Source organism: Emydura macquarii, unplaced genomic scaffold (assembly GCF_026122565.2).
Source record: "Emydura macquarii macquarii isolate MOO-44397 ecotype Brisbane River unplaced genomic scaffold, CSIRO-AGI_Emac_v2 contig_306, whole genome shotgun sequence".
Classification (NCBI taxonomy): Eukaryota; Metazoa; Chordata; order Testudines; family Chelidae; genus Emydura; species Emydura macquarii.
The window spans coordinates 15,366,833-15,385,368 of NW_027130443.1; the positions used below are offsets into that span (position 1 = coordinate 15,366,833).

The 18,536-nt window shown below is 39.2% G+C and overlaps 1 protein-coding gene across 4 annotated transcripts in view; it reads left to right on the forward strand.

Annotated features, from left to right (window-relative positions):
* The window catches only part of EPS15L1 (epidermal growth factor receptor pathway substrate 15 like 1), a 75,341-nt gene that overhangs the window by 43,433 nt on the left and 13,372 nt on the right, over nucleotides 1-18,536 (forward strand). For 2 of the 4 annotated variants that reach the window (XM_067561373.1, XM_067561389.1), the window contains exon 22: nucleotides 1,824-1,956. In XM_067561373.1, the coding sequence (XP_067417474.1) occupies nucleotides 1,824-1,956 (133 nt within the window). Of the gene's footprint in view, nucleotides 1-1,823; nucleotides 1,957-2,047; nucleotides 3,351-11,027; nucleotides 11,116-18,536 lie in introns of those variants that run through there. The other 2 variants (XR_010922203.1, XM_067561382.1) reach the window with 2 other exon arrangements.

The following is an 18,536-nucleotide window of genomic DNA, read 5'->3' on the forward strand; positions in this document are numbered from 1 at the left end:
ATCTACACAGCAAAGAAAAACCCGCATCTGGCTCATGCCAGCCAACTTGCGCTTGGGTGCGGATCTGTTTCATCGCTGTGTAGACTTCTGGACTCAGACTTGAGCCCGGGCTCTAGGACCTTCCCACCCTCCAAGGTCCTAGAGCCAGTGCTCCAGCCCATGTCCCGGAAGTTTACGTAGCAGTGAAACAGACCCACAGCCCAAGCAACGGAAGCCCGAGTCAGCTGGCATAGCCCAGCCACGGGTGTCTATTTTCTGCATAGAGAGACCCACATAGCTCTTCTTCAGGCATGGGAAAGGTACTCCTAGGGCAGGGGTGGGCAAACTATGGCCTGCAGGCCGCATACGGCCCGTCTAAAGTTTTCATCAGGCCCTCCAGCTCAACCAGTGGTCCGTGGAAAAGATGCGGAACAAGCTGCATGGCATGGCAGCAGCCACTAAACCTCCCAGCCCCACCTCTTCCTCCCACCACATAGGCTCAGGAGCGCCCTGACTGGAGCAAGGCAGCTGCTCCTCCCCCCTCTCCCCCCGTACAGCCCCACCTCTTTTTCCCCTCCCCTCCAATACAGTTTCTATACACAGATGTGGCCCTCAAGCCAAAACGTTTGCCCACCCCTGTCCAAGGGTCACAGCAAAGTGCAAGGTGGAATAGATTGTTTAGCATAATAATTAGCACATATTGTAAGGGACCCATTCAAGGTAGAGTGGCCTGTTAACACCTCTGCAGTCATAGGACAAAAAGAGGGGGTTAGTGGGTTACAGGTTATTGTAATAAGCCATAAATCCTGTGTCACTGTTCAGTCCATGATTTTTAGTGTCTAGCAGATTAATGAATTTAAGCTCTGAGGCTCATCTTTTGAAAGTGTAATGCGGGTTTCCTTTCAGAATGCAGACTGATATAGGTCAGATATAGAGTGATCACTTTGTGAAAAGTGTTCATCCACAGGTGAAAAGTTGTCTTTGTTTTTTATCATTTTTCTTGGTGACTGCATTTGAGAGCCTAGTGATCATCCAGTTTCACCCGCATAGTTGTTGTTGGCATTTAGTGCTCTACATGAGGTATCACATGTTGTGATAGGCATGTGTCGGAACAATTGATCTTGAAAGGTGTGTTGATCATTATAGCAATGGAAGTATGTCTTCAAGATTTGCATCTCTTGTTCTGGCAGGATGGATATTATGGATCTTTTAGTGTGCAATAGAAGGGTCCATGGGGCCTTCTACCACACACTAAAAGTGTGCAGCAAGCTATTACACTATAGATTTACACCCTAGCTTGCCATGTACTAATGCTATGTGTAGTGAAACCCTTAGGAACAAGTGTGTGTGTGTGTGAGAGAGAGAGAGAGAGGTTATTGTGCAATAGTCCTTTTTTTTATATATGAAACTTTCAATAGGCACATAGAGCACATTTTACTATATCCAGTACTCCAAATACCAGATTTGTGACTGTTTCTGTACAGAAGGATAAGATGATAATAGGAATAAAAAACAGTTTTGCCTCCCTTTTTTTTCTCCTTATTATTCCCCAAGTTTCCTTTCTCTTGTGTCAGGATTTTACTAGGGATAAAATTGTAAAAAGTGTCTGAATGACTAAGGTATATAAGTACCAATTCAAATTATTAGGAGTTAGGCTCCTAAGGGACTTAGGTGCTTTTGAAAATTGAACTCAGGCTCCCTATTCACAAAGATGCTTTTGTGAATTTCACGCATCATTTTTCTGAGTTAATTCAATCAGGAGTTAATAATTTTCAGTTACTTTCTATAAAGTTAACAGATCATTTTCACTATCTGCGTATGTTTACCCTTCCTTTATCTTGTAGGCCACAGCTTCAGACCCTTTCACCTCCTCTTTTGGAGGGATGGGATTCTCAGATGACCCTTTTAAAAGTAAGCCAGACACTCCAGCTCTCCCACCGAAGAAAAATGTTCCTCCACGACCCAAGCCACCCAGTGGTAAGTAGATTTTTTTTCTTAGTAGCCCAGTTTTCCCATCTGTTTGTCAAGATAAAGAGAAGTTTATGATTTTCTATCTTATTGACCTTAGTCCGCCCAGATACCAAGAAGACCAGCAGCTGATTCAGCCCTGCACTACATGGGACTAAATATCACATTTTCAGTAAATGGCAAGACATATCTACATGTTTTTGCATTAGTTCATTTCTGAGTGTATTGGTCAGTTTCTGTTTGAGAGATTCCTGAATATGAATGAATCTACTATATAGGTTGAGCTAAGAATATAAACCTTCTTTTAGTATGTTGTTCAACTTGAGGTCATTGCTGTCCCAAGATTTCATTCTCTAAACCATTCAGGTGCTGGTACAATTGTTTAAAAATGGGAGACATTTCATAGCTGTTAGTTTCAAGTCCACTTTTATCAAGCTGATATATTTCAGTTGACTTAAACAGTGAAATTTTGATTAGCTCACAGAAAAAAGCATAATCCTGGCACAAACATGCTTCCAGTTTAGTCTCTAAACACTGGCACCAGATTTTCTGTAACATACAAATGTATGGGCCAAGCATCCAAAATTTCTAGAAACACTTTTTTTGCTATGGTAATGAGCATTTTATAAGGTTTAAATAGTTATATAACTGTCACAGTTCCAGGCAAATGAACCTGTATTTCCCTTAAGTGGGTCCAGCAAGGACACCTACTGTCAGGGTTCCAGCTCCCCGGCCAGTGCTTTCTCGGGTGGAGACCTGTGTCTCACTCCCTTCTGACCATGGTATTTCCAGGCTGCAGAGTTCCCTGACTTTACTGTTTGGTTCCCTGCAGAAACAGGCTTCTCAAGCACACTGGCTGGCTTTGTCTTTGGAGATGGTTGAGAATGTGATTATCCACAGTTATAGATATCATAGCTTTTTTTAAGCATGCTTGTATTATTCTTAAGGTAAAAGCACTACAGAGAAAACCTATTAAAAACAGTGAAAGGCCCTACCCTCATGTTAATAAGCTTGCCAGAGATCACACCAATTCTAACATGGACCCTGGTAGGACCAGTCCTTCAACACCTCACCTTGAAACTTATGATCTCAAGTTCATCACTGCTTCAGCTCAGAGCAAGCACACAGTCGTAAGGGGCCAAGTTCTTCCAATATTTCTCTAAGGAGGGCCTTCCATGAGAGGTTCTATATATTCACTGGATCAGGAAGAAATGCCCTGAGCCTGTTTAAGACCAGGCTATTTATCCAAAAATCCTTTCTTTGTCTCTTGGTCCCTGGAGAATCCAGTTTAAATTGGTATATGCCAGTGGTTCTCAACCTATTAGCCATTGTGGGCCACATATGCAATTCTGTATGTGTTATGTGATCAGCATCCACACAATATATATACTACCTGTTTGGCCCTGGGGATGTCACATCGGCTGCAACTATGTGCTGATTGGGCCGCAAGTGGCCCGTAGGCCATGGGTTGAGAACCACTGGTATATGCATATACAGTAAAACCTCAGAGTTACTAATTGACCGATCAACCACACACCTCATTTGGAACTGGAATTACGCAATCAGGCAGCAGCAGAGACAAAAAGGAAAAGAAAAGCAAATACAGTACGGTGCTGTGTTAAACATAAAAAAATAAAGGGAAAGTTTTTTTTAAAAAGATTGAACAAGGTAAGGAATCCGTTTCTGTGCTCATTTCATTTAAATTAAGATTTAAAGTAACATTTTTCTTCTTTAAAAGTTGTATTAAGTCAATGTTCAGCTGTAAACTTCTGAAAGAACCACCATAATATTTTGTTCAGAGTTATGAATGTTTCAGAGTTATGAACAACCTCCATTCCGCAGGTGTTCATAACTCTGAGTTTCTACTGTACCTCTCCAGTAAGATTTGACTTAATTCAGTAAAGTTCATTCAGGATATTGCAGGAAATTGTCAGTCTGTCACAGTAACCCCCAAACATTTTACGTGTGGGTCATCCAGTTTCCTTATGTTACATTTTAGTCTTGTCTAACATTTTTGCTTTGCAGTTCTCAGACCTATTCTACTTAACAAAGCAAAATTGCTCATTTGGTTGTCACTGCAGGTTAGCTAAGCTATACATCCCCACTCAAAATGAGGCAGCACCCTTGTGGATGTACCCCAGATGTTACTGCAGGTTCTCATTTATTGTAAATCATGCCCATATCTCCAGACTGAAACAATGTTTGGGAGGTATTATTTAACAAAGCGAAACCTTTTTGCAGACAGTACAGTAAATAGATGTATATGTAAATAGATGTAAAATGTAAGTTTTGCCACCTTTATGAGGTCCTGCATTATAGCACCATTAAATCTTCAAACCCTAGTTTTCAGATGCCATTTTGGTTTTGCTCCTCAAAAGGATCATATAGATAGTTTTAAAAATTGATTTCCAATTGGTAAGGCATTTTGGAACATTGCAGGTCTGAGTATTGATGAATACTGACCAAAAAAGGATTGAGTGATTGTAGCAAGGTGCTTGAAACAGTTGATCCCATATCTGTCTACGTATAGGTCTCTATCACTGTAGTATCTAAGAGCCTTCCAGGAATTTAAATTAGAAATAATGCATTACATATACAGTAAAACAGACCAACAGGAGACTGATGAGTAGCGAGAGAAAATACACTGTGCAGCAAGAGGTAATCATTGCCATCTAGCATGCTGTGGGTGGTGGAGTGTTGTATTTTTTTTTTTGTCAGTTTTCATAGAAATTTTTGTTATTGACTAGAGAATATTTTAATTGACCTTACTTTCTGAAAAAGGGTCTGAACAAAATAATTCAAAATTTAAAAGAGATCTGTAAAATGGAAGGAGACTAACACATAATACTGATGAGGCATATTTCGTATTTTTTTAGTGTGGCTTCTTTCTATCTCTTTCTTGCCTAAACATGATTATTTCCAGCTAATACAGTGTAATTCTAACAACAAGACAGGGGATGGAAGTCAAAGAATTGGCTCCCCTACGGATGTTATCTTGATTTGTATCTCCTCCTGTTCCCCAAAGGAAGTTTTTCTGCAGTCTATCTTAGAAGGTGGTTGAATTAGTATACTGCCCTATTTTGCCTGTATTTTCAACTGTAAAAGACTACATTTATTTTAATTTCATTAATTTTAATTTATTTTGAATTTAGGCAGGAGAACATTGCTTTTATTTAGCTTTTTGAAGAAGTAGCATCTTAAGTATCTGCATTTCTCCTATTATGTGGAGACAGAAAATTTACCAGGAGCAATGTTCCTCTCTTAAAGTAAACTATAGAGGAAACAAAGTTATTCTTTTGGAAAGCTAATGAGCCTGGTGTACTATGCACAGTTACACTCCTCCCTTCCTTCCACACTAGCAATCATCAGTGGTTTCTTAAAACATGAGAAATTACATAGTAATGTTCTGTGATGCTTGCAAGAGATACAAATGAGTGTTATGATGGAAATCCTGTTCACAAAACAAGTAACAGAAGAGGAACTTCCGTTGTTTCTTACCTTGCTCGTTAGTCCGTTTAATTCAAAAACAAGTATGTGGTAAAGATCTTTCTAAGAGGTGAACAAATATCAGTTCAGATCAGAAAAATCTAAAACTTGGTCTTATTACTGTCAGTTTACACTCTTCCTTTATCATGTAGTTGATAAGAAAAACACACAAGCATTGTAATATTGAAAAGTACTAATGTGGTTTGTATCTATTTTTTCTGAATAACGAAGGGATACGGTAAAGTAACAATAAAAGGTCTCTAGCTGCCCTCAGCTAGAGGACACTGACACTATGATTTCTACTTGTTCTGAATTGATTTATGCAAAATTATTGGCCTTGTGCCAGATTCACCCCTACAGGCACAGGGGAAGATTTACATTGACATAACTCTGTGCCTGCGGGGGCAGGAGCACCAAGAGGATGATTCATCCCAGGAGAAGCCAGCAGCAATATCACCACTGCCTTCCCCACAGATTTCTATCTGAGGAGTGTTAGAGCCTGTCTTGTAGCGGCTGCCCTAGAAAGGCAGTGAATCAGCACATTGATTATCTTGCCTGGTCTGATACCCACCTTTGGATCTGTGCTGGCTGGCTGAGAATCACCTGACAGAGCAAAGAAATGTGCCTCCTCAATGGCTTGCTCCTGGTGAACCTTCTGCTACAAGGAGTCCATAGTCTCCATTCAACCAGTTATATTTAATCATGACCCTGATATTAATTTCCCATTAAATCTCATTAAACACAATTGGTTTGACACTGAAATTCTCTCTGTCATTGTGGTATGTGAGCATTGTAACTAGGCTTTCATTGACCTTCTTTGTCTTTGGTAAAGGATTTCAAAGGAGCCTCCAGAAATGCACCTTTAAAAAGCCGTATTTGTACATGTAAATGGAGACTTAGATTAATAAATTCCAAAGCCAAAATGGACCATTGTGATAATCTAGTATGGCCTGCTGTATAACACAGACCATACTTATTGTTACATAATAAAAATGTATGCGTTATTTCAAGTCTGAATTTGTCTAGCTTCAACTTCCAGCCATTGGATCATGTTTTTACCTTTCTCTGCTAGATTGAAAGCCCATTATTAAATATTTGTTCCCCTTGTAGATACTTACAGACTGTAGATCAAGTCACCCTTCTCTGTTAAACTAAATAGATTGAGTTCTTTGAGTCTATTGCTACAAAGATATGTTTTCTACTCCTTTAATCATTCTCGTGGCTCTTTTCTGAACCCTCTCCAATTTAACATCCTTCTTGAAGTGTGGGCACCACAACCGGACACAATATTTCAGCAGCAGTCGCACCAGTGTCAAATATCCTTTCTTCTCCTCCTTTAGATTCTGCTGTTTATGCATCCCAGGATCACATTAGCTCTTTTGGCCACAGCATCACACTGGGAGCTCATGTTCAGCTGATTGTCCACCATGACCTCCAAATCTTTTTCAGATTCACTGCTTGCCACTGTACTGGCAGGCACTTCTACTCGTACACTGCCCATTGTTTGTGGTCACTCATGTTGCATCTGAAGAGGGCAGGCAAACACACACACAGTGTAGTGGGCCCTATAGTCTGGTCATGTACCTCCTGAAATCCATATAATTTCATCCCTCTCCACTTTTTAGAAGAAACTCTTGAAATTTGTTTCCCCAGAGTTGTTTCTTAGACTGTCCTCTTTAGTTTTATTTTCATCCTACAAATGTAAAAGGAGGAGCTGTCCCTGAACCTAGTTTAAGGGGGCTATCAAAGTTAGATTTAGCCTGTTCAGTGCAAATCAGGGTTGGCTAATAGATAGTAACTTACATTGATATTTTGGGTGAGAGGTGCCATATATGAGCAATTTGAATTATATTGTAAGTGTTTTTAGACAATCCATCTAATATATTGATATACTTTGCAGATTTGCAAATACACTTAATTTTATCTTTTAATCTCCTGTTGAAAGTAGCTCTTTGATTGTGGCACTCAGTGTTACTAAACTTTCAGGCATTGTAGTATAGGTTACTGTAAAATTTACCTGTAATTAATAAAGGAGGGAATAAAAAACTGATCCACTGAAACCTGTCAGTTAAAATGTGCTGTCTTCAGGTTCTCACAGATTAACAATTACATGTTTTCTGCAATGAACTGCAGATTGAAATCAGTCAGAGTTCACCGCTAACTAGTTTCTAGGTAAAAGTTGTTGATTGCAAAAAGAGAGAAACAGATTTTTTTTAAAGTACAGGAAGTTCCTGTGTGGGTGTCAGTGATTGGGTTATAAGTAAAATTCAGTACTCTAGTGCTTTGATCGTGGGACCTGCTGCATTTACCCCACCCTTACCCACTTCCTTTAAATGCAGCACCATGCATTCCACATTGTGGTTTTAACAGTACTGCTAACCAGTGATATTAGTGGAAGAATCTTCACCACTAACCAGTGTGTAACCTTCAACCTCTTCTACGTTTTTATTGCTTGCTTATAGTGGTTGTGACCTTTTTGACCTTGAAAGAATATAAAAATCATAACATTTTGAAATAAAAATGTAATCTACTTACAAATGGCTGTAGATATAGCATGCAGTATAAATAAATGCTTGTAATAGTAATTTTAAAAAGTAACTTCTGATCTCTTTAGTTTTCTCTCCTTTGAAAATTTGTAATTTGAATTAAATGTTTGTGTCTCAATGACTAATCTAGTTTTTGTATGTATTAACTATTGACTTCTATAGTAGTAGTATATTTGCCAGTAATGTGCCACACTTCCATGTTTTATTGGAACACTAAGAAAAAAACAAATGGCTGAAAAATAATCACATAATATTTTAGAATTCAAGAGAGTAAGTGTTAAACTCCATTTTAAATAGAAATTGCTTGGCTATTATATGTTAAAAATTTAGATACTACAATAAATTTTAAGTAGGAATTCCCATTCTCCTGAACTAGTTGATGCATTATATTTCATGTTTACTTTATATATCTTATATATGCTTGGTAAAATTTAAAATGATTGATTCGCACCATATCCAGAGAGATTAGCCAAGATTTTAGGGTTTTTTTTTTCATTCTGTATCTGAATCTTGTCTATTATGGAAACTGAATTTATAAATTGACATCTCAGAGGTTAGTGGTTAGCACCTCTGCCTTTGAGTTAAGGACTTCAATTCCGTTCCCACGTTGTTCTTATAATTGGTATTATTTCTGAGCTGTCAAAATATCACAAGAAATCCTGAGAAGACAGAAAACTGTGAACTTCCCACTGAGCTGCCTTCAGTTAAGAAGTATGCCCATGGTCCTTCAGAGGGATCAACTTGTACTGAGCTCCATTGACTTCAACAGGATTCAGTGTCAGCATTAAGGTCTGCATAAATGCATCCCTTTTCAGAATCAAAGCTTACATTAATTAATTATTTCATGGACAATAAAATAAATAATTGACCTAGCCAAAGTATTTGGATATTAGTTCCAAAGCAAACCTATTAAATGTGTTTGATTCTGAGACCCTTTTAAATTTCTTTAAAATTCAAAGCATTAAGAGCCTGTCCTACTTCCAATACAGGCAGTAAAGTCTCCTATTGACTTCAGTAGGAGCTGGATCAGGCCCTATGTGACCTTTTCCTCACCTCATGAGCTGGCAGATAAATGCAGATGGTATCTGAACCTTGCAATCTGTAAAAAATATGTCAAGAATTCCAATTATTTTAAATATAATTTAAACAATATTTTAATCGGACTGTTCTGCAAACTCCAAATTCTGATTGTGTTCATTATTCCAGCATCTGCAGGAAAGATACTTCCCTAACATTGGGGGGAGTGGCTTTGCCATAGCTTCACCACATGTAAGTTAGTTGAAGTAGGCTATGTAAGCCACAGTGAAGAGCTCCCACGACCTGGAGGTCTGGGAAGGGTAATCAGTCCTTAGGATCAGCTATTTCTGTTATTGTTCAGTTCATATGCTACATGGCTCTTATGGGCGGTTTAGGGGACTGATGTCCCAGTTTTAACCTACCATGTGTGAATTTATATTGAGAGAAAATGTGAAGACAAGTTGATTCTGGACAAATGAATAGATAGAGATGTATTGGTATGTATCTGTATGCATGCCAGGTTTATATAGACCATTCTGATATTGGTTGCTCTCTTCTATATTTGCAGCTTTCTCCCCCTTTATGTTAATGATAAATATAGCTATTTTTCAAATGTGTCACTTCTCTAAATTTAAGAAATTTTATGGTTTGACTATTTGGCGTCTTCTGAAACTCTTTTTAGATCTGTAAAAATAATCCTGGATTTAGTACTCTCAGTGTACAAAGGGGTAAGGATCTTAGATTCAGCATTGCCTTTTGTGTTGCTCAAGAATATTTCTACTTTGTTTTTTGGACAAAATTTTGTTCAATTTCTTTGTAAAATATTGAAAACCCAGGTTGAATGCTATATGTCCTGAGGATACGTTAGCCTAATTTTCTTTAAAATTAGCCATATTTTTAATAAAAACCTTAACTCCTTGAACACTTAATACAAAAGCCTTTCCTGAACTCTTACCACATTTTTATTACTTAGGCTAAATTCTTTGCTGACTTGCATCCAATGCAATATCACTCGGCACAAGATTTGGCCTATGTATTTCTTCGGATTACTTTAAGAAGACAATCCTGGTTTTCAGTGTGAAACAATTCATTATTAATTATGCAGTATAGTGGAAATAAAGAATTTACATTGAGCAAATTGATTAACAAGACAAAAGCAAATACTAAACATCCATTGCAATTTTAAAATTTTACGTTCCTCTTCACTCGGGGCACTACTGTATTTACTTGTGTTTATTCAAACCACATGGATGGATAGCTTTCTTTGGGAGGCAGGAAGAATATTAAATGGCTTTATTTAATTAGGTAGTCAACCAAAAAAGGTGTTGTCCTTATTCCCACTCATGGGCTAAGGCATCTCTGGTGTTTCAAAGCATTGGAACCTTCTGGATGCATGTTTGGGGTAGCACGGGTGCTTGCTCATGGCTCTGAAAGTTGGATACCCATTGTTATAAAAAGGTGGTGCAGTCCCCAGTCATCTCAATTCCTCCTCCGTTGCGGCTGTGAGCAGGAACCTCAGCTTTAGAGTTGGTGACTGACAGAAAGACATACTTTTTTTCATGACTTCCAGAAGACTTGACAGTTAGATTACAATATAGGCATCTCTTGTTGTGCAGGATAAATGATTCATGGGTGGAGGCAGCTGGCCTAGCCATAAACTAAAAATTCCATTCACATTTTGATTCTGGTGTTTATGATAATCTCTTACAGTGAAGGTGATATGTCAGTACTAATTGATGAAGCAACTTGTTCTGAAGATAATTTACCTGTTCATTTTTCCCCATTATAACAAAAATAAAAATACAGCAATAGCAACTTATAGTCAAGCTTGCATAGTGATTTCTATTCTAACCTCCTTTTTTCAAAAGTTCATAACTTTTGGAAATTTTCACTTTTCAGATACATTTTTCTAATATCTGTCCAAGGGGTGTGTGGGGTTGGTTTTTATTTAAGTTTAAGTAAAAACTATTTAAAAATTTTGAGTACAAGGAGAATGCAGGAAAATTATATATATTTTCATTTTGTGAACAGCTCTATAGCCAAAGCAGCTGAGAGTCTGAAATATGGCAAGAAAATAGCCCTTCTTGAAGAGAAATGTCTGTGTTCTGAAGAAAATCAGGTTTGGTTTTACTGAGTTATGATCATATATTGAAAATGTGTAGTGCATTTGTACTTTTTTTTCTATAAGCTTATAAAGTGGACAGCTAAGGAGAGGTGCATTCCACATCTATGAGCTGGGTGGATAACTTACTTGCTTAGAGACAAGTTTACTAAAGGGGTTAGAGCAGAGTGCTGAACAGTTGGTAAGGTGCCAAGGAGGAGCTATGCTGTGATGCACTTTACAAACTCTGCAGTCCCTAAGGCTTGCATGCGTGGGGTTTCCTCTTGCATATCTGAGTTGCACGAGACAGGAATCCAGGTATTGTCTCAAGTATTGGCCAGATTATGGATTTTAAACTCATTACTGTCAATTTTTCTGCAAACTAGCAGAAGTCTGAAATCCTGGATAGTGAACCTTCTACTCTTTATTAATTTTTCTACCCTACAAAGAGTCCCATTCAAAAAGCTACTTTGGGGACATTTAAAGTTGCATATATAAGTGCTTCAGTCAGGCTGTGCTAAAGCTAATGTGATATGTATAACCTTAACTTTCTACCCCCGTATGTGTGTATGTATCATTATAATTACGTGATCACACACTCTTTATTATAAATATCTTTTTTTGATTGATTTTGTTTTTCTGAGAGGAATGTTAGGCTCAGACCCTAAATGGAGAATCTAACAAAATCTAACAGAAAATATTAAGGGCTTCACTTCTGCGTAAATTTGTAGCTACTATATCCCACTGCTTCATTAATAAGCCAAATTCTATAATAGCATGCTACATGAATGCTTCCTCAGTAAACTATTGAGAATAAATATTCACCCTGAACTCCAGTGCTGCCTCTAAACAGCCACCCATGTCACTTGACTTAAAGCTGGTCCTGAGGTATGAAATTAGATAAGCCCTCAGAATGGGTGGAGTCCATTACTAAATTAACAGCATTTACTGTGGTAAACCATTTTGTTCATCATCTTTTTTTGCTGAAGTGAGTCCTCTGTGTGGTTTGGGTGCACCACTTGGGTAACTGCTGAAACTGCTGTGGTTTCAGAATAAGACCTGTTTTGCTTTTTGTAAAGCTTCTTTCCCGTGAAACTATTAGTTAAAATACTAACATAATAAGAAAGAACTGCAAATGTTTATTTGGATTTTTCTACTTCCAAACCTGAAAAGGCATTTTACTATATGAATCTCATTATAAAACTACACATTTTTAGTCTCCAAGGAATCAAAGTTGAAACTGTGCTCTTTACTCAGCCATCATTAACTACATATGTTTAGCAATATTGCTGTTACCATTGTTTGGTTTGGTTTGTTCTGTTAATTTTGTTGGGGATTTGGGGTTTGATTGGTTTGGTTTGGGGTTTTTTTTGGTCTGTTTGTATTAATATAAAAACTTGCAGCATACTTCTCATGCCAGCCTAGGTTCTTGTAATCCCATACATGTAGAGTCAAAGACATACTGTGTATCCCATGCATACCTTTACTTAAGTAGAGAGTTGCACTAGGTGTAGAACAATACAGAATTTAGCACATGCTAAAGGGAAGAATTTGGGTGCCACAGGTAAGATTATAAATGGGATTATTAATTGGAGGACAGTGGTAAGAAGGAAACTAGTACATTGGAAGACCTAAGTCAACGAAGCAAACATTTGCCAGCTTTGAGAACCAGAGCATATTTGCCTGATAAGGGCCTTCACAAGGAGACCCTTTGCTGGAGGGCATCCATCACCTGTAAGTGGTTACTGGGATTGGTTTATCCAAGGCAAGCACTGACTATAAAGGGCGTTTCAGGGTAGAAGCAGGCCTTTTTCATCTTTGCCCTAGTTTGCTTCAAAATAAATCACCAAATTAAAACTGTTTTGAGATCAGTTTGTTTAATACAAAAACTGAAAAAGGCATACATAAAGTGAAATTGAAGCCTTCTAAGTTAACAGTAACTCCATAGTATTCATAGTGACACTTCCTTTGCAGCAGATTCATTCTTTTGTGATCTGTGCTAAAGATGAAACACAAGAAACCCCAATCCTCTTCACGTGTACTCTGAAACCACCATCGGGCTTCATGCAAAACATTAAAACAGACAACTTAGAAAAAGCAGTTTTAGTGAGCAAATAAGTTGCAAGTCGTGGGACCACAATTACAGTTATTGATTCCAAATAGTGATTTCAGCAACAGAAAATCTAACAGCTAAGAAAAGGCCACTTAAAATGAAATGAGTTCCTTTTTTACAAATGTGCCCAGTCAGGTTTGGTATTAGAAACTATAAGGCCAAATTCTTTCATGTGTACCAGTGCAGTCCTCTGACTTAAATGAAAATGTACAAGTGCAACTGAGGAGAATTTGGTTGATAATATTCAGTAGCTGGGGTTAGAGAGCAAACTAAATCCAACATTTTTAAGGGGAATTGTTCAAGGACAACATGAATCTCAAATTAGATTTTTCAGGCAAAAAAACATAGATATTCCAATTTTGTTTGTAGTCAGAATGAATTATTTAAAAATAAAATAAAATAGTGTTTGCATGTAAGATTCTTTTGTCTGTAAGTTCTGGGCTGTCAAAGAACTCAATTATTATTCATTGTCATTTGTCCGTTTTTATCTCTTTACAGTAATACTCCAAATGCACGGTCTGTACTTTTTTAATGAATAGACTTGCATGGGTGTATATAAGAGAGAGATCTCCCATCAGATGTGGCCTAGAGTAGGATGTGTTATAAATATAATGATGGTGGGGGTTAGGGGAGTGCAAAGGCAATCTGAAATTGTGGCAAAGGACACAAAAGGAGGTCCATATTAAAAGTGAGGAAAGCAAATACTGATGATAATTCCTGTATATTTTGTCATTTCCTTACTTTGAGGATAATCTGCTGGTTTGATCTGCCTTGTTTTAAAAATATACTGGCTGACCTGACCAGTATATCCAACTTGAGGCTGAAAGCTGAAGTTGGCATTTATAAACAGCATCCAGTACCTGTTGTATTAACCAGAAATGCAACATAGGGCACATAAAGAACTTGCCACTAGCACGCTTCCTGAATTGTAGCATGAGGTCCAGCTGGCTGAATAAAATCAGAGGAGGAACCTATCAAAATTGCAAGCAAATCATCCATTTTTTCTGTATTCCTTGGCATTTATAAAGAATTGGAGGCCATGAGGTCTATGTTCTTTTTCAGCCTCAGACTGGAGTGATTGTACCCAGGTTTTTTAAGTGCAGATGATCAGCTTCTTTAACACAGCAGTTCTTAAACTGGGGGGTGGGCCCCCCAAGGGAGCGCGAGATGGATTGTGGGGGAGTGCCATGGGTCGAGTTTAGGGTGCCCCCCAAAACTTATGATGGTGGAGCCGTCTCCCCCTGCTGGATGAGGGGCACCGGGCTGAGAGTGAGGCCAGGCAACAGTGGGGACCCTGGTGCTTCATACGAGCAGCCCTGGGCGGGTGTTGGGGGTGGGAGACCCTTGGGAGCAGAGGCAGGGGGAGGCTGCTGCAGGCAGCAGGCCTGCCACTGCTGGCAGAGTGGGGAACAGAGCTGGTCCAGCTCCACTATCTGTGCTTTGCACAGTTGCTTCCATCTCCAGTTGGAGTGCTGCCCCTGGCAGCCGCCTCCTGCCTCCCACAGCAGCAGCAGTCCCCCCCACCACTGCCACTCTGCAGGCTCCTGGAGGTGGTGGCTGTTTCCATGCTGCTGCCCAAGGATAATCCTGAGGATAAAGTGTGATTCCCTGCTGCTGCCGCCGCCATTTTTTCTGGTGGGTCACATCAGGCTCCGGAGCTGCGGGAGAGCTGCTGCTATCCTTTTGGGCCGCCGCCCCACCCAAATTAAGCAGTCAAACTCCACCTATGATATGTAGGCCCTGTTTTTTTCCTGAAAGTGGGGAGTAGGTTTTGGGAGTAGAGGGGGTGCAATTGTTACACAAAAGTCCATGGGGAGGACTCCATTTAAAACATTTGAGAACTGCTGCTTTAACAACCACTAAATACTAGCTATCACTTGTCAGTACAGGGTTTTTGATTGTCCCAGGATGCCAGATGTCAAGATTTTTCCCGGAATGCAAAAAAGAGATTAAAAATAGCATTGTCTTCCATGTGCAAGTAAAACAGCAATATCTTTCTTTATAAACAAGTTAGAATATTTAGGAGTCACTGATAAGTACTTTTGTCAAGATAATAATTTTTCCACCTATTTAGTAGGAAATGCAGATGCAAAATATTAATAAAATCCCTATGGGCTATTAATTATTGGAACTAGTTTCTGAAATTCAAATAACATGACCACAAGGGTTCTCTTTCTGCAGAATCGTTGTAAAATGGTACTGTTGCTGTAGCAATTCTGTTGTTAAGGCTGTAAAAGCTATTACATCTTATCCCATGTTTTTCAGCATCTTATAAATTCCATTTTGGATCAAATTTCTCATAGTTATTCTCGGTCCTAATATTAATGTGTTTGGAAAGTTTCAAGGAAATATTGTATATATGAGTAAGGGGTGTTTGGTTTGTATGTTTGATTTTTGGTTGTGGTTTTGTTTGGTTTTTGCAATCTCTGCTGTTGCATGGAGGTTGCATAAAAGTGTTGTAGTCCTCTTTTTGTTGCCTTCACATAACTCAAAAAAACTCACTTTTATAAAGTTTGAACTTATTGTGCAACTAATGAGGACACGTGATTGTGACACATTTGAAAATATTTTATTTTGATATACGTAAACATTGAAATGTGTTAATTTTAAATCTTTTAAAATATATTTTTACATTTTTTACATGGTCACCATGAAAAGAAAAGAAAAAACAAATCTGAACCATACAATACTATATTGTTGTAGAATTTATTTTTTTAGCTGAGACATCTCCTGTTCTTATAATATGCATTAATTTTCCCCTGAATGTTGTATGCACCAAATAATAGTCATCAGCACCTCCTACAGATTGACTTTACATTCTGAGAGGACACAAAGACTGTCTCTCAAACTCACGTATGTATCATAAAGCATGTTTTATACCCTCTAAATGCTTGGAGCTTGAACTCAATTCTTATTTTTATATAAGGGCATCTTGGAGTGAATGTATTACAGAACTCATATTAAGTTACAATTCAAAGGACTGGATGATTCCAAACAAATGATTTTAATAGTCAGAATAGACCTTTTCTTGTGGGCTTGGTACTACTTCGAATGGGCACTCATCTGAGAATACCAGGTATTCTAATCTTCTTGTGTATCTGTCTTAGCAATAGTTGATAGTAAATGTCTTTGTTCCCATCAGATTTCATAAACTAAGGAAAATTTAGTCTGTGCGGTACTTGGATAAAAGAGCTTTAAGAAAATAAGGAAGATGTGGAATTCATTGTTTTATATGCACCAAGGGCATAAAAAGGGGCTAGACAAACACTTGAGGCTTGTCTACTCTGCCTCACAATTCAGAATAAAGTGCTGTGCTGTACCTCCGCTGTGGGGGTGCTGTTGGTGCGAACGAAAAGATTTCTAGTTTGCATTACAATGTAAATCCTGCATTAAACCCCTATGTGGACGCTCTCATTCATGTTAAATTCACATCTTTAGTTCATCTGGATTAACTTCAGCGTGTTGCTCGTAAGTGAGCCCTATGTATCAGCATGAACCCTACTGTCATGCACTAAAAATTCCCTCCTGGGCTATTCAGGGAGTTGGTGCATGCTTTTTCCTTGTGTAGACAAGAACACAGTCTACTCCCATTTCAAAGGAAGATAGATGAAAGTGCAGAACTTTTAGTGCACAATATCAGGGTCCACAGGAATACAGTGCATTGCAAGCTAACCCTGAGTAGATTTACACCTCAACTTGCTGCAAACTAAGTGTTTGTATGGATGATCCCCATTGTACTGTATTTTATCCTTTGGAACCTCTTAGAATCATAGAAGATTAGCGTTGGAAGGGACCTCAGGAGGTCATCTAGTCCAACACCCTGCTCAAAGCATGCCTAACCTCAGCTAAATCATCCCAGCCAGGGCTTTGTCAAGCCACAGCTTAAAAATCTCTAAAGATGGAGTTTCCACCACCGCCCTAGATAACCCATTCCAGTGCTTTACCATCCTCCTAGTAAAAAACTTTTTCCTAATTCCAACCTAGACCTCCCCCACTGCAACTTGAGACCATTGCTCCTTGTTCTATCATCTACTACCATTGAGAACAGCCAAGCCCCATCCTCCCTGGAACCCCCTTTCAGGTAGTTACAGGCTGCTATCAAATCCCCCCTCATTCTTCTCTTTTGCAGACTAAACAAGCCCAGTTCCCTCAGCCTCTCCTCATAAGTCTTGTGCTTCAGCCCCCTGATCATTTTTGTTGCCCTCCGCTGGACTCCCTCCAACTTGTCCACATTCTTTTTGTAGTGGGGGGCCCAAAACTGGACACAATACTCCAAATGTGGCCTCACCAATGCCGAATAGAGGGGAATAATCACTTCCCTTGATCTGCTAGCAAAGCTCCTCCTGATGCAGCCCAATATGCTATTAGCCTTCTTGGCAACCAGGGCACACTGCTGACTCATATCCAGCTTCTTATCCGCTGTAACCCCCAGGTCTTTTTCTGCAGAACTGCTGCCTAACCCATTGGTGCCCAGTCTGTAGCGGTGCATGGGATTCTTCTGTCCTAAGTGCAGGACTCTGCACTTGTCTCTGTTGAACCCCATCAGATTTCTTTTGGCCCAATCCTCCAATTTGTCTAGGTCACTCTGTATCCTATCCTTACCTTCCAGGGTATCTACCACTCCCCCTAGCTTAGTGTCATCTGCAGACTTGCTGAGGGTACAATCTACCCCATCCTCCAGATCATTAATGAAAATGTTGAACAAAACCAGCCCTCGGACCGACCCCTGGAGCACTCCGCTTGTTATTGGCTGCCAGCTAGACATGGAGCCATTGATCACTACCCATTGAGCCCGATGATCTAGCCAGCTCTCTATCCATTTTATAGTCCATTCATCCAACCCATACTACTTTAACTTGCTAATAAGAATACTGTGTGAGACTATTAAAAGCTTTGCTAAAGTCAAGGTATATCATGTCCACCGCTTTCCCCACATCCACAGAGCCAGTCACCTCTTCATAGAAGGCAATCAGGTTGGTTAGGCATGACTTGCTCTTGCTGAATACATGTTCACTGTTCCTGATCACCTTCCTCTCTTCCAAGTGCCTTAAAATTCCTTGAGAACCTGCTCCATGATTTTTTTAGGGATTGAGGTGAGGCTGACCGGCATGTAGTTCCCTGGATCCTCTTTCTTCCCTTCCTTGAAGATGGGCACTATATTTGCCTTTTTCCAATCATCAGGAACCTCCCCCAGTTGCCACGAGCTTTCAAAGATAATAGCCAATGGCTCTGAAATCACATCAGCCAACTCCCTCAGCACCCTTGGATGCATTGCATCTGGCCCCATGGACTTGTGTATGTCCAGTCTTTCTAAATAGTCCTGAAC